Source organism: Dipodomys spectabilis, unplaced genomic scaffold (assembly GCF_019054845.1).
Source record: "Dipodomys spectabilis isolate Male_0828 unplaced genomic scaffold, ASM1905484v1 ptg000146l, whole genome shotgun sequence".
Taxonomy (NCBI): domain Eukaryota; kingdom Metazoa; phylum Chordata; class Mammalia; order Rodentia; family Heteromyidae; genus Dipodomys; species Dipodomys spectabilis.
In genome coordinates, this window is record NW_024870823.1 from 2,509,787 (window position 1) to 2,530,730 (window position 20,944).

The 20,944-nt window shown below is 52.3% G+C and overlaps 1 protein-coding gene across 7 annotated transcripts in view; it reads right to left on the reverse strand.

The window, feature by feature from the left end:
- Positions 1 to 8,705: 8,705 nt before the first annotated feature.
- Plekhg3 (pleckstrin homology and RhoGEF domain containing G3) overlaps positions 8,706 to 20,944 on the reverse strand; it is a 43,414-nt gene continuing 31,175 nt past the window's right edge. The window contains exons 9-19 of one of the 7 annotated variants that reach the window (XM_042691846.1): positions 20,744 to 20,836; positions 20,345 to 20,431; positions 20,129 to 20,162; positions 19,720 to 19,818; positions 18,150 to 18,239; positions 17,642 to 17,680; positions 17,174 to 17,193; positions 16,502 to 16,822; positions 15,820 to 15,933; positions 11,097 to 12,501; positions 8,706 to 10,144 (exon numbers count right to left, since the gene is read on the reverse strand). In XM_042691846.1, the coding sequence (XP_042547780.1) occupies positions 9,417 to 10,144; positions 11,097 to 12,501; positions 15,820 to 15,933; positions 16,502 to 16,822; positions 17,174 to 17,193; positions 17,642 to 17,680; positions 18,150 to 18,239; positions 19,720 to 19,818; positions 20,129 to 20,162; positions 20,345 to 20,431; positions 20,744 to 20,836 (3,030 nt within the window). In that variant the 3' untranslated portion in view covers positions 8,706 to 9,416. Of the gene's footprint in view, positions 10,145 to 11,096; positions 12,502 to 15,819; positions 15,934 to 16,414; positions 16,823 to 17,173; positions 17,199 to 17,641; positions 17,681 to 18,149; positions 18,240 to 19,719; positions 19,819 to 20,128; positions 20,163 to 20,344; positions 20,432 to 20,743; positions 20,837 to 20,944 lie in introns of all 7 variants that reach the window. The other 6 variants (XM_042691841.1, XM_042691839.1, XM_042691840.1 and 3 more) reach the window with 6 other exon arrangements.

Genomic DNA, 20,944 nt, shown 5'->3' on the forward strand with positions numbered 1-20,944 from the left:
TTGTCCTAGCAGCAGACCTTTTATTCAAGTGCACAGTTTTCAGAACCCCGTGTGTCACGCAGTAGAAGATTCTGGAGTGAGGCCTAGAGCCTGGCACTGAGCCTGAGCTTTTGCCAGCAGCCTCAACACCTGTCCTGGATGCAGTGATCCCTCAGGAGCCCTAAAGAAGTTGGGTTGGAGAAAGGGGTCACCCTCTGCGAGGGGGAATCAGGAACGCGGGCGAGACAGAGGCAGGAGCAGAGGCCAGGGCAGTGGGGAGGCCTGGGTGGGCCTGGTAGGCATAGCAGAAGAGAAGAAGGCTCAGGTGGGGTTTTGCCAAGAAAAGTTGTCCCTAGGCCTGAACCCCCAGGAAGGTATGCTCTTCCTCTGTGCCCCTGAGCAGAGGGAAGAAGAAGGACCATGGGTTCGAGACCGGCAGCCGCCACCCTTGCTGGGACAGCAGGAGAATGGACCAGAGGAGAAATCTGGTGAGGACGAGAGGCCTGCCACGGAGCCCATCTTTAAGGTCCTGGACACACCTCTGAGTGAGGGCGACGAGCCCACAACGCTTCCCGCCCAGCGGGACCTTGGGCACAGTGTGCAGATGGAGGGCTACCTGGGCCGGAAGCATGACCTAGAAGGCCCCAACAAAAAGGCATCCAACAGGTACATGGAAGAAGGGATATGGGAGACGAGGAGCCCTGCAGGGCCTGGGCCCACTGGATCATCAGAACGCTGGTGACCTGGGTGTGAGTTGGGCCACTTGGCATGACAGAACAAGTCTGTATCACTGGAAGAGTGGTAGAGCACCCACCTAGCAAATATGAACACCTGATTCAATCCTCAGTACTGCCTCCTCTCTGGGGGGGTAAAAAAAAAAAGTCTATCTAAATTCTGGCCCTGAGTTCAAATCCTACAGCTTCATACAAGTTACTCAACAATCCTAAGTGAATTTTCCCATGAGTAAAACAGGGATGAAGACCATGGCAGGCACAGAGCAGGCCTTTGATGTGGTTATCCCAGGGCTGGGGAGCAGGTAGCTGTGGTGCTAATAACAGGTTCACTGAGCCCCACTTTCAACCATCTGGGCTTCTGTTTCCTCAGCTTTAAAATGGTAGATAAAAGCTGGGTGTAGCCAGGCACCAGTGGCTCACACCTGTAATCTTAGCTACTCAGGAGGCTGAGATCTAAGGATCATGGTTCAAAGCCAGCCCGGGCAGAAAAGTCCGTGAGACTCTTATCTCCTGAGAAGTGGTGCTATGGCTCAAATGGTAGAGCACTAGCCTTGAGCTGAAGAGCTCAAGGCCCAGAGTTCAAGAGCCCCACGGCCAAAAAAAAAAAACAAAAAACAGGCTGGGTGTGACAGGTCATTCCTATAATCCCAACTCCGAGAAGGCTAAATAAATCAGCTTTACAAGTTCCAGGCCAGCCTGGGCCTGGGTTTTGTCTCAACAAAACCAGTAAACTAAAACAGAAGATGACGTGAGGGCTTGGCTTAGATGCCTCCTGTAGTATTATTCAGTGACCTCGTGACCCTAAAATGGACCATCATCAGTCACATCCTTGGGTTCAGTCTATCCAAGGCTGCCTCTGCCTGGAGCCCCTGGACGGCTTTTCTTTCTAACGTAAGTCCAGGGTGCCAAGGAAAAAGGGTGGTACCAAGAGATTGAAAACAACTGTATTCCCAGAGGCATCTGGAAGCGTGCTGTCCTGAGGGACTCAATAAAGCTATTTTGAACTTTAAAAATGAACAATCTGGAAACCCAATTGACCAAAGAGTCAATTATTGCTCAATGGAGAGTCCACCAGGAAAAATGGAAAGGATCATTTACTGAGTAAACTACATATGCCAGCCGTTCTGTGAGGACTGGGGAGGTCTTCATAACCACCCTGTGATGCTGAAGCTTGCTCACTTGCTTTCCTTCCTGCCTTCCTTCCTTCTTTTCCATTTTTAAATTTCTTCTTTATTTCTTTCTTTCTGTTGGTTGTAGGGCTTCAACTCGGGGCCTGGGTGCTCTCTGAGCTAAAAGTGTTAGGACATAGGAGGCTGAGATCTAAGAATTGCAATTCAAAGCCAGCTCAGGCGAGGAAGTCTGTGAGACTCTTTTCTCCAATTATCCATCAAAAAGCCAGAAGCAGAACAGTGGTTCAAGTGGTAGAATGCTAGCCTTGAGCTAAAAAGCTCAAGGACAATGTGTAGGTCCTGAGTTCAAGTTCCAGGACTAGCACCAGAAAAAAAAACAAGTGCTAGGATAGAACACATTATGGCCAATACTTGTCATTCCTAACAGGTAGGAGCCTGAGTCAGGAGAAACGAGATTTGAGATCAATTTAAGCTATTTAGCAAGAGCCTTCTCAAAATTAATTAATTAATTAATTAATTAATTAATTAAAGTTGAATATGTAATCTATCCAATTTTAGTTATCTATATGAATAGGAAATAAAGTAAATTTGTGAATAGGGGGGAAAAAAGACTAAAAAGACACAAAGTAAGCAGTAGTTAACTTTTAGTGGTAAAATTATGTGCAGATGATTTTTAATCCCTCCTTTTTTTTTCCCCCCCAGTCCTGGGGCTTGAACTCTGGGCCTGAGGACTGTCCCTAAGCTTCTTTTGCTCAAGGCTAGTGCTCTACCACTTGAGCCACAAGACCACTTCTGGCTTTTTCTGTGTATGTGGTACTGAAGACTAGAACCCAGGGCTTAAAGCATTCTACCACTAAGTCACATTCTCAGCTGCCCCCTGCTTTTTTTTCCTGCTGGTCCTGGGCTTGAACTCAGGGCCTAGGCACTGTCACTGAGCTTCTTTTGCCCAAGGCTAGCACTCTACCACTTGAGCCACAGTGCCACTTTTGGCTTTTTCTGTGTATGTGGTACTGTGGAATTGAACCCAGAGCTTCACGCATGCTCAGCAAGCACTCTACCACTAAGCCACATTCCCAGCCCCATCTCTCCTCCTTTTTGGGAAAGCATAATGCAATAAAGAGTCCCGGTACAGCTGTAGGAATTTACCATGGAGATGCTGAGTCAGAGCCATGAGTGATCTGACCTGCAGGGCCACCTATTTTCAGGTCCTGGAATAACCTGTACTGCGTGCTCAGAAATAGTGAGCTGACCTTCTACAAGGACGCCAAGAACCTGGCCCTGGGGGTGCCCTACCATGGGGAGGAGCCCCTGGCCCTGAGACATGCCATCTGTGAGATTGCTGCCAATTACAAGAAGAAGAAGCACGTCTTTAAGCTCAGGTGAGCCTTCCACTGTCCCCTGCCTGGGCCTTGAATGCTTTGAATACGTATCCCACTTCCCCTAGGGCTTGATTTGGTGTTCACTATAAAGGAAACAGCTCCAAACCCACTCTGCTCCTCTATCCCTGCTGTGTGTGTGTGTGTGTGTGTGTGTGTGTGTGTGTGTATGTGTGTGTGTGTATGTGTGTGTGTGTGTGTGTGTGTGCGCATCTGGGCTGGAACTCAGGGCCTGAGCACTGTCCCACGCTGTCCCTAAGCTTTTTTTTCTCATAGCTGGTGCTCTACTACTTGAGTCACAGCTCTAGTTCCGGTTGTGTGTGGGGTATGTGTGTTGGTTTTGGAGCTTGATTTCAGGGCCTGGGCATTGTCTCTGAGCATTTTTTGTCCAAGGCTAGCACTCTGCCACTTGAGCTCCACTTTTGGCTTTTGGATAGTTTATTGGACTCATAGACCTTCCTGCCTGGGCTGAGATCCTGAGATCTGAGATCCTCAGATCTCAGATTCCTAGCATAGCTAGGATCACAGGCCTGTCATTTGATTTTTCAAGAGGCTTATGCTGTAGACTTTTAGCTCTTAGAAGGTGCCATGCTGCCTTCAAGAGTTCTGGATATTAGACTCAAGGGTCTGCTCCCCGTCCTGGGCAAGGGCTCTAGAGGTGGCCCTATCACAGGGATCCCTTTGTCCTCCTAGGCTGAGTAATGGCAGTGAGTGGCTCTTCCATGGCAAGGATGAGGTAAGTGTGGGCAGCCTGGTTCTAGCTGGCTTACCAAGGGGATGGGGCAGGGTGCCCATGACATAGGCCATGAGGGCTGCCTCAGAACGGGCAGCCTCACTCCTGGGTGCTGCCCTGGGAATGCTGTGTGCTCCTGGAATCTTCCCTGATGCTCCTGCCCCCCCCAGGAGGAGATGCTGTCCTGGCTGCAGGGGATGAGCACGGCCATCAACGAGTCCCAGAGCATCCGTGTCAAGGCACAGAGCCTGCCCCTGCCCTCCCTTGCTGGCCCAGACGCCAGCCTCGGCAAGAAGGACAAGGAGAAGAGATTCAGCTTCTTCCCTAAAAAGAAGTAGCAGCTGGTGGCCACCTTAGGTGGGGCTGGCCAGGCAGGTGCAGCGGGTGCATCAGGATGCTCAAGGACCAGGAGGCCATGGCCTTGACCTCTGCAGCGGCCAGTCCTCCTCCCACCTGCCACCTGCTGTCCGTAGCCTGCCTGCTCATGTCACAGGCCAGCCCTGGGGCCCCATGCTGTGCTGCAATAGCTGCCTTTGCCCAGCCTGGCTGCCCACTGCCTGCCAACACACCCTCTGCCTGCCCTCTGTGCAGCCGGCTCGGCTCCGGGGACTCCCAGCTCCTCCAGAGCTGGAAACGGTTCACCCAGGTGCACGCCCTCCTCTCCCTGTCCGTTCCCCGCCCCCCTCCCATAAAAGCCAGAAAGTGTTGATGGGGGTCCCTAAGTGCTGCCCTCACTCACAGCTGTTTGGGAACCACCATCTATGGAAAAGGAAAGGGAAGAGAGACACTGGCAATGCCTGTCCTGACCCGAAGGGGACTTTACGAGGGCGACAGACCCCCAGCACCACAGCCAGGGGCCACTGCGAGAGTGAGGGGACAAGAAGAGACGGGAGGTCTTGAGTACCACCAGCCTGCTCCCCACTGGGCAGGGCCAGCATGCCCCCCCTCCCCCGCCACCTCCCCAGTTTGGTTAATGAGCCTTCTGCTCTCCTCAGCACCCTTGTCTCCCAGCCCAGGTAGAGTAGGGAAGACCAGCAGCCCTGAAATCATTCCCCTTTGAAAATTCTAAGTCAAGAGTTTAGGACTTGGGGCTGACCCAAGGAAGAACGGACAGGTCTGACCCTGCCCAAGGCTCCACCTTGCTGTGCCAGAGCCCCACCCCAACTCATCATAGCAGCCAGAGGCTGGCTCCTAAAGGAGCCTGCGGATGGCAGACACAAGCTGGGTACCCCAGCATGGGCCCATTGTCTTGTCTAAAGCAGGTACCATCCACGCTACTGACTGATCCACAGCAAAGAATCACATGAGGTGACAAATGTGGCCTCTCTCATGTTGAAGTCTGTAATACAACAAGTCCTGGCCCTCTGGGATGAATGCTGGGGCCAGAGCCATGAAGTGTGGCCCACCATGATCAGGTCTCCTGAAGGCCTGGACTTGGGTTCTGGGAGCCACATGGACACAGACATTGCCAAACATTTACCATCCCTTCTCCAAGCACCTGAAGGGGCTCAGTCCCAGGGGAGGGCCTTCTCATACTTCCAGAGGAAGGAGACCACAGGTCCCTAGTCCCATAGGACTAGGCCTGTACACCATTCTGAAAGCAATAGAGCACCAGCCAAACACCTTCGCTGGGGTTAGATCCAAAAGAGGAGTCCAGTTGGAGGCAGCAGGCATTGTCCCCTTGGGAGACCATTGGGGTTCTCACAGCCAGTGTCTATGGCCTTCCCTGTAGGAAGGAGCTTTGGTTGTGTGGAGCTGATGCAGGCTAAGCTCAGGGAGGAGCCCCTTCCCAGCATCCCCCAGCGCTGACTAGGGCAGACACAACTCAAGAGAGAGCAGTTCCATCCTGTGGTCCCCACACTACGATGTTGCTTGGAGCCAACTCCAGCAGACAGGAACCACTGGAGGGAAGAGGCTAGCCACTGGAGCCCGAGCCTCCGACCAGATGTTCCACCTCTGTAACCAGGGTCTTCATTTGGCCTCAACGCTTAGACCCCTGAAGCCTTCTGCTTTCACAGAGAAGCTAGTGAGTACCTCTCACCAGCTTCCTCTCTACATCTGGGGAAACCAAGGCAGGGAGGTGGTTGCACTTACCTGGCAGTAAAGTTAGCCTTTGGTTCACTCAAGTCATGCCCACCGCTGAGGCAGACAGCAGCTCACTGCTGAAGGGTGGAGGTAGCAAATAGCTCCCTTGAAGTGTTTCCCTGGGCATCTCTGGGAGGTCAAAAGTCTACCTTCCTCCATGTGTGCCCAAGTGGCATCTGAAGAATTTCTAGCCAGGAACTCCACAGGGCCAGGAAACAAAGGGCCCCGATGGCAGGTCCCAGGATTGGGCAAGGAGAACCAGCTGCATGTGACCCACCATCACCGCCAGCTCCCCATGCCTCCTGCCCTCGTCACCCAGGTCCCGAGACACTCCACCAACTGAACCGATGGCAGGCAGCCGGCCCTGTGCCACTCCTGGTGCCCTGGTAAGGTTTATTTTCCTCCCTACATTTTCTACTTTGCAGTCTTTTCCATGACAGTATACCCAAACTGGGTTGGCAGAGCCCCAGTCCACACCAGCATAACAGGCTTCCCCCGCAGGGCAGTTAGAGGAAGCTCCTTCTGGGCATTGTCAGGCAGTTTTCCTTCCCTCTCTCTTCTCCTCTGTCCCTGGCCTCAGCTGATGGGCTGAGGGAGGAATAGAGGGTCCAACCCTCTCCCTACCTCCACTAGCACGGGCAACAGGAGTCCTGCACAGGCTCGGCTTCCCCTCTCCCTTCACTCCTCCTTCCTGCCTTTCGGAGGGCAAAGACTAGATTCCCTTCCTCTCTCAGAGGAAGGGGGCTGAGATCCAGAGGAAAAAGAGGCCAGTGGGCCGCATGGCTCAAGCAAGCTCAGGGAGGACTCAAGAGAGGAGGCGGCTGTGGAGGAATGCAAGCCTGTTGGGCACAGACCATGCCATCTGGGGCTGGCCCTGGGGCCGGCTGGGCCTTGTCCTCCACCTGCTCCAATGTGCTTCCACCAACCAGAGGAAAACCCATTTACTAGTTTTTTCTAATAAATCAATAATGCTCCACATTTGTTTCAGTATTTTTATTTGACTAACCTCCTTTTCCCTTTGAACTAAGCCTTACATAAGAGACAGGACAGGGCTGGGAAGGTGGCTCAGTGGTAGAGTGTTTGCCTTGCATGCCTGAAGCCCTGGGTTCGATTCCTTAGCACCACATAAACAAAAAGAAAAAAGCTGGAAGTGGTGCTATGGTTCAAGTGGTAGAGCGCTAGCCTTGAGTTGAAGAGCGGAAGGACAGCACCCAGGCCCAGAGTTCAGGCCCCATGACCGGACCCAAAAAAAAGAGAGAGAGAGAGAGAGAGACAGGACAATCTAAACTCTAGCTGGTATCCTGGGGAGTCTTAGGGAGACCGTCATGCATTCCGTCAGCTTGAAGGCCTGTGGCAGGGCAAAGTGGTTTCTAAGCAAGCCCCTGTGCCTGGGGTCCATCTCCGGAACAGGTTCTGTGTGGTCTAGGTAGACAGAATGTAGGCACTGCTGGGCTTCACAATGCTCCACAGGTGATTCTAATGGGCCCTTAGCAAGAACCACTGCTCTGGAGCAGGATCCTCAGGCAGTCCTAGACAAGATTTAAGGACCACCTGGAGAAGGGTCAGCTGTGATTGCCAAAGGCCCAGCTCAGAAAAGTCCATCAGGGAGTATGGGACCCAGAAACTCATCCAACTTTTCAGTCTGTAGATGAGTAACAGTGTTGGGTGATCCCGCTAGCTAGTGGCAAGGCTGGGACAAGAATCTGGGTCACCTGTCCATTACACTTACGGCTTCTCAGTGTCCTATCCCAGGACTGGTCTGGTCAGGGCCAGCTCCCTTTTTTATACTGTGAAGATGACCACAGAAGGGTCAGGCAGCTGGTAAAACACAGGCTTCTGGCCGCCTACTATGCTTCTGCACAGGAGGCTGCCACCAGCCCCCAGTGCTCCCTGGTCCTTTCCTTGGGAGACTCCGTTGACCCATGTCCAGGTTGAGTCAGACCCTCACGGGGGTCTGACCATGACTCCGTAGAAGCATGGCTGAACCACTCTCCCACTGGGGACCCACAGCCCTTTCTCCCTGGCCCCAGTCGGAACAAACCAGACAAAACAAGGGTGGACCTCCATGAAGAAGGGACAAAAAACAACAAAACAAAAAAACCCCACAAATTTGAAATAGGCACTGCTGGCCCTTGGGAATCACCTATTTGCGAACACACTGGACATGGAGCATGTATTCCAAAAAAAATGTACTTGCTCTTCCCTTCCCTCTCCTAATGCTGCAAGCCACTTTAGGACCTTTCCCGGCCCCTGCCTACTGGGATGCCTCCTGGGAACTAGAGAGAGAGGGAGGAAAAGGCACTGGAAACTTGGGCATATTGGATTGTCTGGCTCCCCACCCCTCAACCCTCCTTTGTTTTTTAGGATTTTTTTTTTTTTAAGCACAATTTTGACCCTTCCCTTGGAAAAGGTTGATATGTAGAATCCCAAGTAGGACACCAGCCGTGGGTGGACAGAGAAGTGCGTGGAAACAAACACAGCAGAGAACACTTTATCACTCTGTGGGTCCTGCCTGTTCCACAAGAACCCTTGTGTCTTCTGCTTCCTAAGCCTGAATGATTAATAAGCATGTGAAGGGGAGAGGGGATTCCCTGTTCCTGCCTCCCCCAAGGCAGCCCGGGCCCACTAACAACCCTGCCCAGGTCCCAGTAAGGAAGCCACACACAGGTCAGTTGGTCAGCAGTGGTTATTGCACCATTGACAAATAATGAAATGTGTGTACATTAGCAACAACTTTCAAAAGTACCTGAACTAAGTCCATTACATTCTTCACAGGAAGGGGAAGGGGTGGAGAGGGGGGAGGGGGAGGATAACCAATAGGAGGATACACACTTGCACACACACAAACACACACACACACACACACCACAGGATGGAAAGCAATAAATTATTGGCCTCATTCTCACCTGAGTCCTAAGAAAAGGTACAGTTTAAAAGTAAAACCTGTCCAGTCCACTTCTTGGGTCTCTTTCATAGGTCCTTAGACCGGGAGTGGCCAGCCAGTGCTGGAGGCCTGGGCAGCGCTTGCTCTCTCTGGTCAGATATGAGCTTAAATATTTGGTTCCTTACCAGAAAGGCCTATTTACAAGGGAAGCGGAGGCAAAGGTGTCCATGGAAAACAACAGTTCATCTGGGCCTGAGGAAAGTTGTCACAGGCCCCAAGGAAGTGCAGTGCCAGCACATAGCATGCATGGAAGGCTGAGTCCATGGGTACATGCTACAGCCCTCTTCCAAGAACAAGAGGGATGGATGGCCTTCCAAGAAGAGAAGGGATGGCCTTTGTGAGGCCCTGGCCTGGGCTCAAGTGAGCCCAGACCTGGGGGAGGTATGCCAGCTTCCACCCCATCCCAGCAAGGTCCTCCCTTCCCACAGGAGTTGGTCAACCCACAGAGTTCAAGGCCTGGAATTTTTCTCTCAGGTTTCTTACTCTGCCCTGCTTGCTTGGGTCCCCTGGGTCCCTGGGCCCTTCTTCCTTTGGCCAGGATTCTACAAACTCCTGGAAATCTTGGCCCTGCTCTACTATGGCTCCTGGGGAGGCTTGTTCCTGTCCACTGCCCTCCTCCTCCAGCCCCACAGAGGAGCTGAGAACAGGCCCCTTCTCCATGACAATCACCCGATGGTTGTTCTCCAGGGTAAGGTCTGCAGTGACATACAGGGTTTCACCTCCATTCAGTACACTTTGGGGTAACCTAGGAGCCAGGGACTGGGAACTCTCTCTACCTCCCCGTCCCCTCTTAGTACTCAGGCTACGACAGCGGCCCACCCTGCCTGACAGAAGAGGCTCCACCATGCTCTCGGGTAACGAGCGGCTCCTGTTGACTGGTGGGCCACGAGACCAGCTGCCCCCAGCCTGGACAGCCTCATCGTGGGAAGCGTACTTGGAGCAGAGCTCTCGAACATCTGGCCAGTTGAAGGTTTCAGTGTCGAAGGGACTGAGGGGGCTCCGTGTGGAGGGCCAGGGCCCAGGTGAGGTGGTTCTCGGGCTGACTGAAGAAGGGCTGAAGGAAAAACGGCGTGGTGATGTCTCCGTGGCAGAGGACCTGGGGGGACTGTATTCCTGGGCCACCAGCTGCTCATAGCTGAGGGACAGCCTGGGCTTCCTCTTGCCTGTGAAGAGAGATCAAGCTGTCTGAAATCACCAGCACAGGAAGGCAGAGCCAGGAAGGGAGGGCTTGGAATGGGCCTCAGCAGGTTAGGGGGTTTTGGGGGGTACCATGGAAGAAAAATCCCATTTACCCCCTGCTGCTCTTTCATCAAAGGGCAATAAAGGCAGTAAGTAGGGGTGAGGAGTCAGCAGCAGCTATGAGAGGTTTTCCTTTCATCCGGGTAAGGAAGTGTCCCTGGCTATATTCCTCTAAGCTCCCTCGGCTCCTCCAGGAAGGGCTGGGAATAGGGTACTCAAAAGGTACTGGGAGGATTTAACCAGATCTCAGTTTCCTGAGTAGCTAGGATTTCCAGGTATACGCTACCACACCCAAAACAGGATTCAATGCCAGCCTGGACAGGAAAGTCTGGAAGACTCTTATCTCCAATTAAGCACCAAAAAAGCTACAAGTAGAGCCATAGCTCAAGTGGTAGAACACTAGCTTTGAGCAAAAAAGCTAAGGGACAGTGCCCAGGCCCTGAGTTTAAGCCCCAGGACTAGCAAAACACAAAACAAAACAAAAAACAGGAGAATATGTTTGACCTCAGAGGGTTAGAGCAACTGCCTGACCTCACCACACTCATAACATTTTCTTGGGCATAATCTCTTTAGAGACTACCTTCCTCAGGGGCACTGGATCTTAACTGGCTTTTGTGTGTCTTCGTATGTACCAGTACTGGGGCCTGAGCTCAGAGCCTTGGGTACCCCCTTTGGCTTTGAGCTGATGCTATACTACTTGAACCACACCTCCACTTCCAACTTTTTGGAGATAAGGATTTTAGGACTTTCCTGCCCGGGGCTGGGCTGTAAACCCTGATCCTCAGATCTCAGCTAGGATGATAGGTGTGACCCACCAGTGTCCAGCTCCTCATTGGCTTCTATGTCCCTAGGTCCCTCCCCACCCCCACGTCACACCTTTGCCACGTGAAGGCTCCTTAGACTCCTCCTGCAGGTAGGGGATGGTGGGGCTCGTCCCATCTCTTCCAGGAACGTCCTTTGCCCACTGCAGTGGTGGCCTGGTGGTCACTGACTTGATGTTCTTAATCCGGAGGCTGTATTGGCGGGCCAGCTGGTAGACCTTATTCTTGACCCGCTCACTCACATGGCTGTCCATCACCTGGGAGAGCTGCACAATGCGGGGGTGCAATGGGGTGACCACATCTTCCTGGGCATTACTGCTCAGCTCTTTGACCAGCTCTTTGAGCTCCCGGGCCAGGTGGGCTGGGCTGTGTTTCTCGGTGGGTGAGGCATTTTCTGGGGAGGCAGCAGCCGACTCCTCCGTGATAGCTCCCAGCTCGTGTTCCTCCAGGATGAAGAGTGGCTCCTGCAGCTCAAAGCCGTTGGCCTGGCCCTGCCCTGGCCCCACCCGAGGGCTCCTCTGCGAAGACTCCATCCTCTCCCACATCTTCACAATTTCTGAAGACGGCTGAAACTCAGCATCCGTGACCGGAGCTGGGTCCCCTGGGCCAGCCTGCATAGGTCCTGGGAGATCAAACAGGACCCATGAGGCTGGCCGGGAGCCACCTTGTCTCTTGTACTCCACCGGAGCTGCTGGCTTTGGTTCTGGCTTGGGAAGGCTGTTGAACCTGGACACTGAGCTTCTCACCAGTCCTTTGGGGATGTAAGAGAGACTCTCCCTGCGCCGGATGCTGAAGCCTGCGTCATGGTGCTCTGCATTTTCATAGTAGCTCTTAATTTTGTCCAGTAATAGTCTATCTCGGGTGGAGAGCGCGGATTCCTTCTTGCAGGAAGGTCTATCAGGCTCTACTCCACAGGCTGTGTTTGGGGGCTCCGTCCCATGGACAGAAGGGCCACTCTCTGTGGCCACCCCCTCGTTCATGTCCACTTCTGGGGTAGGATGGTTGATGAGGGAGTCCGTGGTGCTGCCCCACCGAGCCAGGCCCTTTTCACTGCCCTCTAGGCTGAGCACACTGCTGCTCCGGCTAACCAGCCGCGGCGTCCCAAAGCCACTGTTCTTACCCTCGTCCAGTGCCAGGCTGCTCCGCCGAGAAAAACTGTTGACAAACCGCTCAGCAATGACACTGGCCTGGTCCAATACGGAAGGTGGCAGGAGACTTTCAGGCTCCTGGGTTGCTCCCATTTCCTCCTCTTCCTCCTCCTCACTGCTTAGAGCCTTAAGGTCCTCAGTGCTCTCAGCCACCACAAAGTCCACCATGTCAGCTGAGTGGGCATTAAGCTGTGTGTTGAGGTGTTCCAGAGAATCTGGATCTGAAGGCAACTCCTCGGTGCTGGGACCTTCCGTGGCAGCAAAGACCTCCTGGACCTCCTGCTCAGTCCCAGGATGAGGGTCTGGCTCAACCTGAGACAGAGCAAAGAGAGTTCGTGTGAGTAAAATCCCCTTCATGCTGGGCACCAGTGGCTCACGCCTGTAATCCTAACTACTCAAAAGGCTGTGATCAGAGGACATGGTTTGAAGCCCGCCTAAGCAGGAAAGTCTGAAAAACTCGTATCTCAAATTAACCACCAAAAAGCTGGAAGTAGAGTTCAAGTGGAAAGTACCAGCCTTGAGGGGGGAAAAAAAAGCTTAGGGAGAGTGCCAGAAGTGGAGCGATGGCTCAAGTGAGAGTGTGTTAAGCCTTGAGCACAAAAGCTCAGGGACAGTGTCTTAGGCCCTTAGTTCAAGCCCTAGTACTGGCACACACACAAAGCCCTATCATGATACCCGGGGAACAAGAGGATGCACTGCCTGCTCAGAGTCCAGGGAGAGGGCCTGTAGTTTAAGATGATGACAATCAGCATGAGTAAGACTCAAAAGTAGGGCAGCAAGTCCTTAGAGAGAGGAATGTGATTGTGGCCTTTGTCACACTGTAATAGGAGGCTGGGGCATGCCTTCACACCCAAGGGAAACACTAGGAACAGAGAAGGACAATGACACGGCTCAGTGACAGCCTGCCTGGGTGCTACTGGCACAAGGTGGAACACAGGGTTAGGGACTGGCCCAGGTTTCCAGGAGGCAGCTCTCACAGGTACCCCACAGTACAACCACACCGGGACTCCACAACCTGACAGCACAGTCCCTCCTCTTAGGTTTATGATGCTCAAATCCAGCCTCAGCAATGTCAGAAAACATCCCAACTCCCCGAGATCGTGTTCCCAGGAGGCCACAGGCCAGAGGACAACACGACCAGTGCTGTTATTGCCTGGTGAAGACAGGAAATCCAACTCCTGCCAGCCAGCCTCAGCACCTGTGGGACCAACAGCTGCATATACCCAATACATAGACAAGGAAGACCGCCCCTCCTGACTACCTTAAAGGTAACTTGAACCAGAAACTGGCTGGAGCAAGCAGCTTTCCAGAGCAGTCTTTTGAAATTCTGATGAATCAGACGTGATTCCACTTGTTCTGGTCCAAAATCTGCTGTGTAGGACCCAGGACCTAGACCTGCACTGCCCAACACAAGAGCCAGCAACCAGCCACCCCTAGCTTTCTGAGCAATACAAATCAAGGCCTGCAGTTCAGGTAAAATAAATGTCAGATTTTGAAGGTTTTGTATATTAAAAAAAAAAGAAAAGAAAAGAAAAAGAAGCTGGGTACCACTGGCTCACGCCTGTAATTCTAGCTACTGAGGAGGCTGAGATCTGAGGATCACGGTTCAAAGCCAACTCGGGCAAGAAAGTCTGTGAGACTCTTATCTCCAATAAACCACTAGAAAAACCGGAAGTGGCGCTGTGGCTCAAGGGGTAGAGCACTTGCCTTGAGCTGAAGAGCACAGGGTTAGCGCCCAAGCCCAGAGTTCAAGCCCCACAACCCCAAAAAAAAAAAAAAAAAAAGGATAAAGTGTATCAAGAACTTTTAATATTGATTATACGTTAAAATATTTTAGAACCTATTAGGTTTAATTATATTAAAATTATTTTCACATTGTATGCTTATGTGTGTGTTCTGGTAGTAGGTACTGAACCAGGGCCTTGGGCATGCTAGGCAAACATTCCACCACTTTAGTTATGCCCTTAACAGTTTTGTTTCTATATTTTTTTCAGGTTTTTTTTTTTTTTTGGGGGGGGGGGTCAGCAGTGGGGCCTAAACTCTGGGCCCTGTCCCTGAGCTCTTCAGCTCAAGGCTAGCGTTATACCACTTGAGCCATATCTCCACTTCTGGCTTTTTCTGCTTATGTGGTGCTGAGGAATGGAACCCAGGGCCTCATGCATGAAAGGCAAGCACTCTACCACTTAGCCACCTTCCCAGCCCTCTATATTGTTTTTTGAGATAGTGTGTCACTATCTTTGCCAAGTTAGTGTCCTTATATCGCTTTTTTTTTCTTTTTTTCTTTTTTCTTTTTGGTACTAGTACTGGGGCTGAGCTCAGGGTCTGGGCACTGTCCCTTAGCTTTAGACCTCAGCCTCCTGTGTAGCTGGGATTATTGGCAAGAGCCACTGGCTTCCAGCTTGTCCTTGAACTCTCGATCCTCCCACTTCAGCCTCCTGATCGCTGGGATTACCAGGTTTGTACCACCATGCCCAGCTTTGTCTTTAAAAACATTTTTTCTTAACATGGTTACTAGTAAATTATCCATGGGAGTTCATATTCTATTATTATTAGCATCTGGTCTGAAATGATGGGGCCCCAAATTTATGTTAAAACCTAACACCCACTGTGACAGACAGTATTAACAGGTAGTGGTAGCACACACCTACAATCTCAATCTTAGCACTGGGGAAGCCAAGGGGAGGATCGTGAGTTTGGGGCCAGCCTAAGCTAACAGGGAGACTCTACCTCAAAAAAAAGGATATGAAGAAGTGGGGCCTTTGGAAGTGACTAAGTCACAGGGGTGCCACACTCATGAAAGGGTTAATCCCCTTATTTAAAAAAAAGGCTAAAGGGAGGCTTCCATCACATTAGCACACAACAAGGTGATCCTTATGGAACAGAGAGGGAGCTGCCATCAGACACCAAACCTGCTGGTGCCTTGACCTAAAACTCCCCAGCCTCCAGACTACAAGCAATTTGTGTTGTTTAGAAGCACCCAGTTTAAAGTATTTTGTTATAGTAGCCTGACCAGACTAGGGCACCATAGTATATTTCTATCCACAGTCATCCAAGTTCTTAAGTCTTGTCCTATGACCCAACCTAGGGTCTAGCTCATGACCTTGTCCTTTGGGAAAGCAAACAAGTCAGCTGCACATAACCCACAGAAGCACGAGGTAGCCCTGGCTCTAAGCCAGAGCCTCAGGTCTGTATCATCTCTATTCCTCAGAAGTTGCCTTCTACCTACTACTTGACCTCTGAGCCTTTTCCTTCTAGAACTGGTGTGAGGAACAGAAGGAACAAGAGGTGAAGATATCCATACTTCAGGCCTCGATGTAACTTAAACATCTGGCATGCTATGGCAAGTGTGAGCTCTGTGTCCTACACAGAGGCCTAAAATTCAGTCCATATCCGCTGGCTGTGCCCCTCGGCCTGGAACTGCATTTAACTAAGGGATGATCACCTTTATCTAACTCACAGGAAGAGGCTAGCTGCTCTAGGCTGGAAAGGTATCCTAAAGGGGCAAGAGTGGTGGGGAGAGAGTCCCTGTTTCCATGGGCCCAACAAGACAGCTGGCATTTGAAAAACCCACTTGCAGATCTAGGGATCTGGATAGCCAGCACACATCTCCAATCCACTGCTGACACTCACTTCAGGAAGGGAAGAGACCGGCTCAAAACTCATGCTCTTCTCAGCACTGGTTGGGGACTGGTTGCTGGGCCTTTTGCTGCTCTTGGAGCCTTCAGACTCCCTGTGTTCTTTCCCCTGTAGCAAGAAGAGATCAGCCATCAGCTCCAAAACAATGGTCAGCTGGTCCCTCCTGCAGCCCAAATTCAGCAGCCCCTCCTGCACCCTGAGGGGGGCTAGCCTGGCACTGGGAACCAGCCTGGACATGAGCCGTTCCAGAACAACTTGAACAACCAGGCCTGGGGCTGGTGTGCAGCTTCAGAAAAGCCCAGCCAAGCAGACTTGACCTTCCGGCCCCACTGTGTGCTGGCTTTCCCATTCCCCACTCCCACCCTGTTAGGCCCACTTTGGGGCAGAGTAGACTGGTGGGTTACCCAGTGCCGGAAGAGTGCATGCCAGGGGCTCACCCAGGCGTGAGAGCAAGTGAGAGGGTTAAGAAATGCTGATGCAAGAACAAAGGGCTGGGGGAGGGGGGGGACACAAGAAGGGACTCTTTTGAAAGGACATGCACATGCTAAGGAACATGCAAGGGGGAGGGGAGATCAAAGAGACACCTCACCATAGCACCCCGGGAGAAAAGTAAAGCGTTGGCCCGATAGTGCCAGCAGTGGAGGGCGGCCAGCAGGGAGCTGGCGAAGTCGGCTACCTGCTCCTCCACTGCCAGACTCTCCTCCTCCACCTCCTCCTCCTCCTCCTCTGCCTCCAAGCCTGGGGGCTCTGGCTGGGGCACCTTCTCTCTGCCTTCATGCCCTGCCAGGTCCTCCAGAGAGGCGGGAGAAGCCTGCTCCTCTTCTTCCTCCTCCTCTTCCTCTACCACCTCCTCTTCTTCCTCCTGTCGCTCTTCGTCCTCCTGTTCCTCCTCCTCCTGCTCCTCCTCCTCTGGGGCAGCCCCCTCAGCCTCTGGTTGTAGACTCTGCATATGGGATACCTGCTCAAAGTCCAGGAGGGCGCCGGCGCTGCCTGCATGCTGTTCAGAACACAAGGACCCCTGGTTACCCACCTTGAGGGTAACCTCCCTGCCTCCTTTGGGCATCTGGGGAGCAGAGAAATCACAGAAAAGCACTCTAGATGTCCAAACGGGCCTCCAATGGGGTCCAGTGTGAAGTGGGCATTTTGTCAGGAAGGCAGACCCAGAAGAAGCTTTCCTTACTCCAGACAGGGAAATATGAGAGCAGATCCCAGGCTGGACAGGCTATCAAAGGGGCTCCAAGAACAGGACATGGAAGGAGGGCATTCCCCATGAGCTGATCGGGCAGCCCCACCCACCCTCCATTCACCAGGGCCTCTTCCCTGGCTTCCATGAGCACCTGGGCCTCACCTTCATTCCTGCTGCTTTGGCTGTTGATCCACCACCAAATCCACACAGGGAACGGAGAGAGGAGGGAAAGAGACCAGTAAGCAGGAGAGAGTCCATTTAGAGAAATGGGAGCCCTGAGGGCTCCCATTCCCAGACCCCCTCACCCAATCCTGGCTTCCAAATGAATGATTGACAGCTGAGGAGCCCAGACTAAGAGCAGCATGGGCCTGTGCATATCACCTGGCTCCCGCTGTTAGCAAGGGAAGGGCACGGGGTAAGCAAGTCAAATCCCTGTGCAGAAAGCAGGGGTGAGGCCCTCTTCATGGGGAGGAACAGAGGCTGAGTTCCATCTAACCTGCTCTTCACAACTACCCACCAGGGTAGTCACCTGCTTCACTGCCCATCCCACCTACAGCCCCCTGGGAATGGCTGCCATCCCCCCAACACCCCTCTCCCCATCCTAACCCCCCACTCTCCTCACATACTTACACTTCTCATTCAGTTGTCTCAGCAGGTGTCTGGTTGGTTCTGAGGAGGAACACAAATGGGCAGAGTGAGCCACAGGCCAAGATACGGCGATGCCTGGCTGGGTCCCAAGCTCACAGCACTGCCAGCCCATCAGCAGCTCAAAGTTCACTTGGCAATGATCCCAGCAAGGCTAGGACCTCCAGGGGGCTCCCCGCACCCCCATGTTCCTGAGCCCTTTAATACTTTCCCAACACACAAGAGGACCTGGGCCATTCCTAGTCCTTTAAAGCCCTGCACCCAGCACACTACACTGCCCAACCCTTGTATTAGCACTCAGCCACGGCCTTTAGTTCTGGCACCACTAGGAAGGGACAGGCCCCATGCTGCCCTCCCCCCACCTCCCCTGGCAGACCAACTAGCCAGGTCTCCACCTCAAGCCCTTCTGTTTCCCTTATAAAGGAGGCACAAGCACATTAGCTACGCCCCTGCCAAGCCCCTGAGCACCCTGGCTGGGAAGCAGAGGTCGCACCGGACTTCCTACGGCCCTTAAAGCCTGACAGGATGAATCCTCGCTGCCTGCTGGGGAGTGCTGCCCGGCTGGACAGGTGAGGACCAGGCTCTGGGGACGGGATACAAAATATAACCATTAGGCTTTATGGGGACAGACCTGAGGGCAGGGATAAGAGAACCATGGCTGAAGAGTCCTCTCTCCAAGTCCCTTAGCCCAACGGCCCCTTCCTCCAGCCTGCCCAGCATTAAGTCAGCTTGGGGCTGGCCATAAACTTGGTGCCACAGGAAATCTACCAAGGTTTATTAACTGATCCTCAGCAGTGGATATATCCAACATCACACACAAATACATATATATACACATACATACATACATATACACATACATACATATATACATACATACATATACCCATGCATACATTCTATCTTTATCCATAAGTAAATATCTAAATGCTTTTTTGTTCTGGGGTGGGGGGTGCCAAACCAATTTGGCCCAAGGTTCAAGATCCACCCAAGAACAATACCAAGAACTTTCCAGAGACAACCTGGATCTGCCTTCTAGAAGATCAAACCCACACATCAATCCACACAGGGGTTCAAGGGATCCGTAAGTTGTAAGCCAATCAAACCCCAGTACACTTGTGGATCCAAGCCAAGACCCAGCTCACCATTAATCAAAAATCTTTCTCTCGGCTGGGAATGTGGCTTAGTGGTAGAGTGCTTGCCTAGCATGCATGAAGCCCTGGGTTCGATTCCTCAGTACCACATCCACAGAAAAAGCCAGAAGTGGTGCTTTGGCTCAAGTGGTAGTGTTAGCCTTGAGCAAAAGAAGCTCAGGGACAGAGCCCAGGCCCAGAGTTCAAGCCCAGGACTGGCCAAAAAAAAAAAAATCTTTCTCTCTAGGTGACTCTAAAATGGTTCTTGTGCAACCCTGTCCCTGTGGTTTATCCTAGATCTGTCACTAGGCCTCAGACTGAACAGCAGAATAAAATCAGCACAGAAAACATACACTGTGTGTTAGCTAAAAATAAAAGCAAAGTTTTTTTCTTTCTAAAGAGACGATTTGTTCCAATAAATCTAAGAGACCATTAGCAAGTCCTGTAATGGAAGAAAACCCAAGAGAGGAAAATGGAACTTTTTCCAGAGACCCAAAGTAAATATTTCCTGTCTGGATTTGGTGCCACTTGGTCTAACTCATTTTTCTTGTGTCCTGCTTCTGTTCTATCACTCTGGAACTGGGCTGGGACTATCCATGGTGCCTAACGTCTTACTCCTGGCTGAGGAGCAGAGAAAGAAGGTTTCTGTGGAAAGAAAGCAAAGAAGAGACGCCAAGGCCTGAATGATCAAGCATTTTTAGAGCTCTCCAAAGGAGAACTGCCCTCCTTTTCAAAGGCAGGTAAGAAGGCCCCAGGGGAGCCTGGTGAAGTTCGAGGCGCACAGAGCAAGGATACTCTGCGCGTGTTCACTGGCCCTTCCCCAGGTTTCTGCAGAGTTGAGGGTGGCAGCCCCAGAAGCTACAGAGGGTCTCCAGATCGGTCCAGGATCCTGTGAAAAGACCTTTTTGCCATGCTGAACCCTTCCTTTACCAGATTGCCGGCGCCCCTGCCGCACATGGGTGGACACCTCATCCTGGGAGGACCAAGCCTTCTTCAGTCTCTCTGGGCTACAGCGGTACCGAGTGGGATCTGCAAGCAGGAAGGAGACAATCAAGGGCTATCACTACATCAGCCCAATTCTAGACCTGACACCCACCCACCCCAGCTCCAGATGCCTCAGGAGCCTCTTCCATCTTCTTCCCTCCAGGGGCTTCAGGCACTTAGTTCCTGCCCCTTACCAGGACCATGCCCCTAGGTGTATAGGAGGTATGATAGGAGGCTCCCACCCCTACCCTCTCTGCTCCTGGAATGAAAGCATCAGGCAAATCTCTCCTGGGACACAGCCCAACCTGGCTATTCACATCAATAGGCACCAAACAGGAAGGAAGAGATAACTTACAATAGGAGTCCATTTCCAAGATGGCTTCCTTGGCCTAGAAGGAAAAGAAAGTCACCTAGTTACCACCTTTCTCTGTGCTGCACCTCCTCTGCTCAACAAGACACCTCACTGTGCTGTGCCCGGGCCTGTGCATCTCTTATGTTGACACATACTATCCAGCACAGCCAGTGTCCAGAAGGTGGAGAGCCCCAGCCAGGAGCACCCTTCAGGACCAACCTTCTGAGGGATGGTGGCATGGTGATTCTCCAGGATGAGCCTCTTGATGTGATGAGTCCAGCTTCGTTTCTCCTCTGCTGACTTGGCCTGGGAAGACCCAAGAGAAAGGGACCCAAGGTTATTACCACAGGTTATTATTAATAACCTAGGGTTATTATAATAGGCAGAAGCTGTGCGGCATCACTAGCACTGGGACCCAGAGGAAGAAATGGAAAAGAGGGGCTATGCTGGAGCCTACAAGGTTGCCTTGGTTCTTTACAACCCTCAGAGGTGCCTGTGATGATCACTGCTTTACAGGGAGAAATCCTAAGGTTCAAGGCAGCTAGGGAATCAGGAATCACATGCAGGTGTGCTTGGAAATCTTGCCCTGACCCCAGCCCCTGTACCTCAGCCCCTCACCTGGATACTGTACTGCTGCTTGCTGTGCTTGTAGTGGGTGACGGTGAAGCACAGGGAATCCCTGGTGCTTTCGATCAGCATCAGTGAGGAGCACTGTGGGGCAGAGGACAAAGCGGTCAGGGAAGAAGGGGGCCTCCAACCCTCTCTCAGAAGGATAGCACTGGAGCCAGAGGAGCAGGCAAGAAGTGGAGGGGTCAAGGT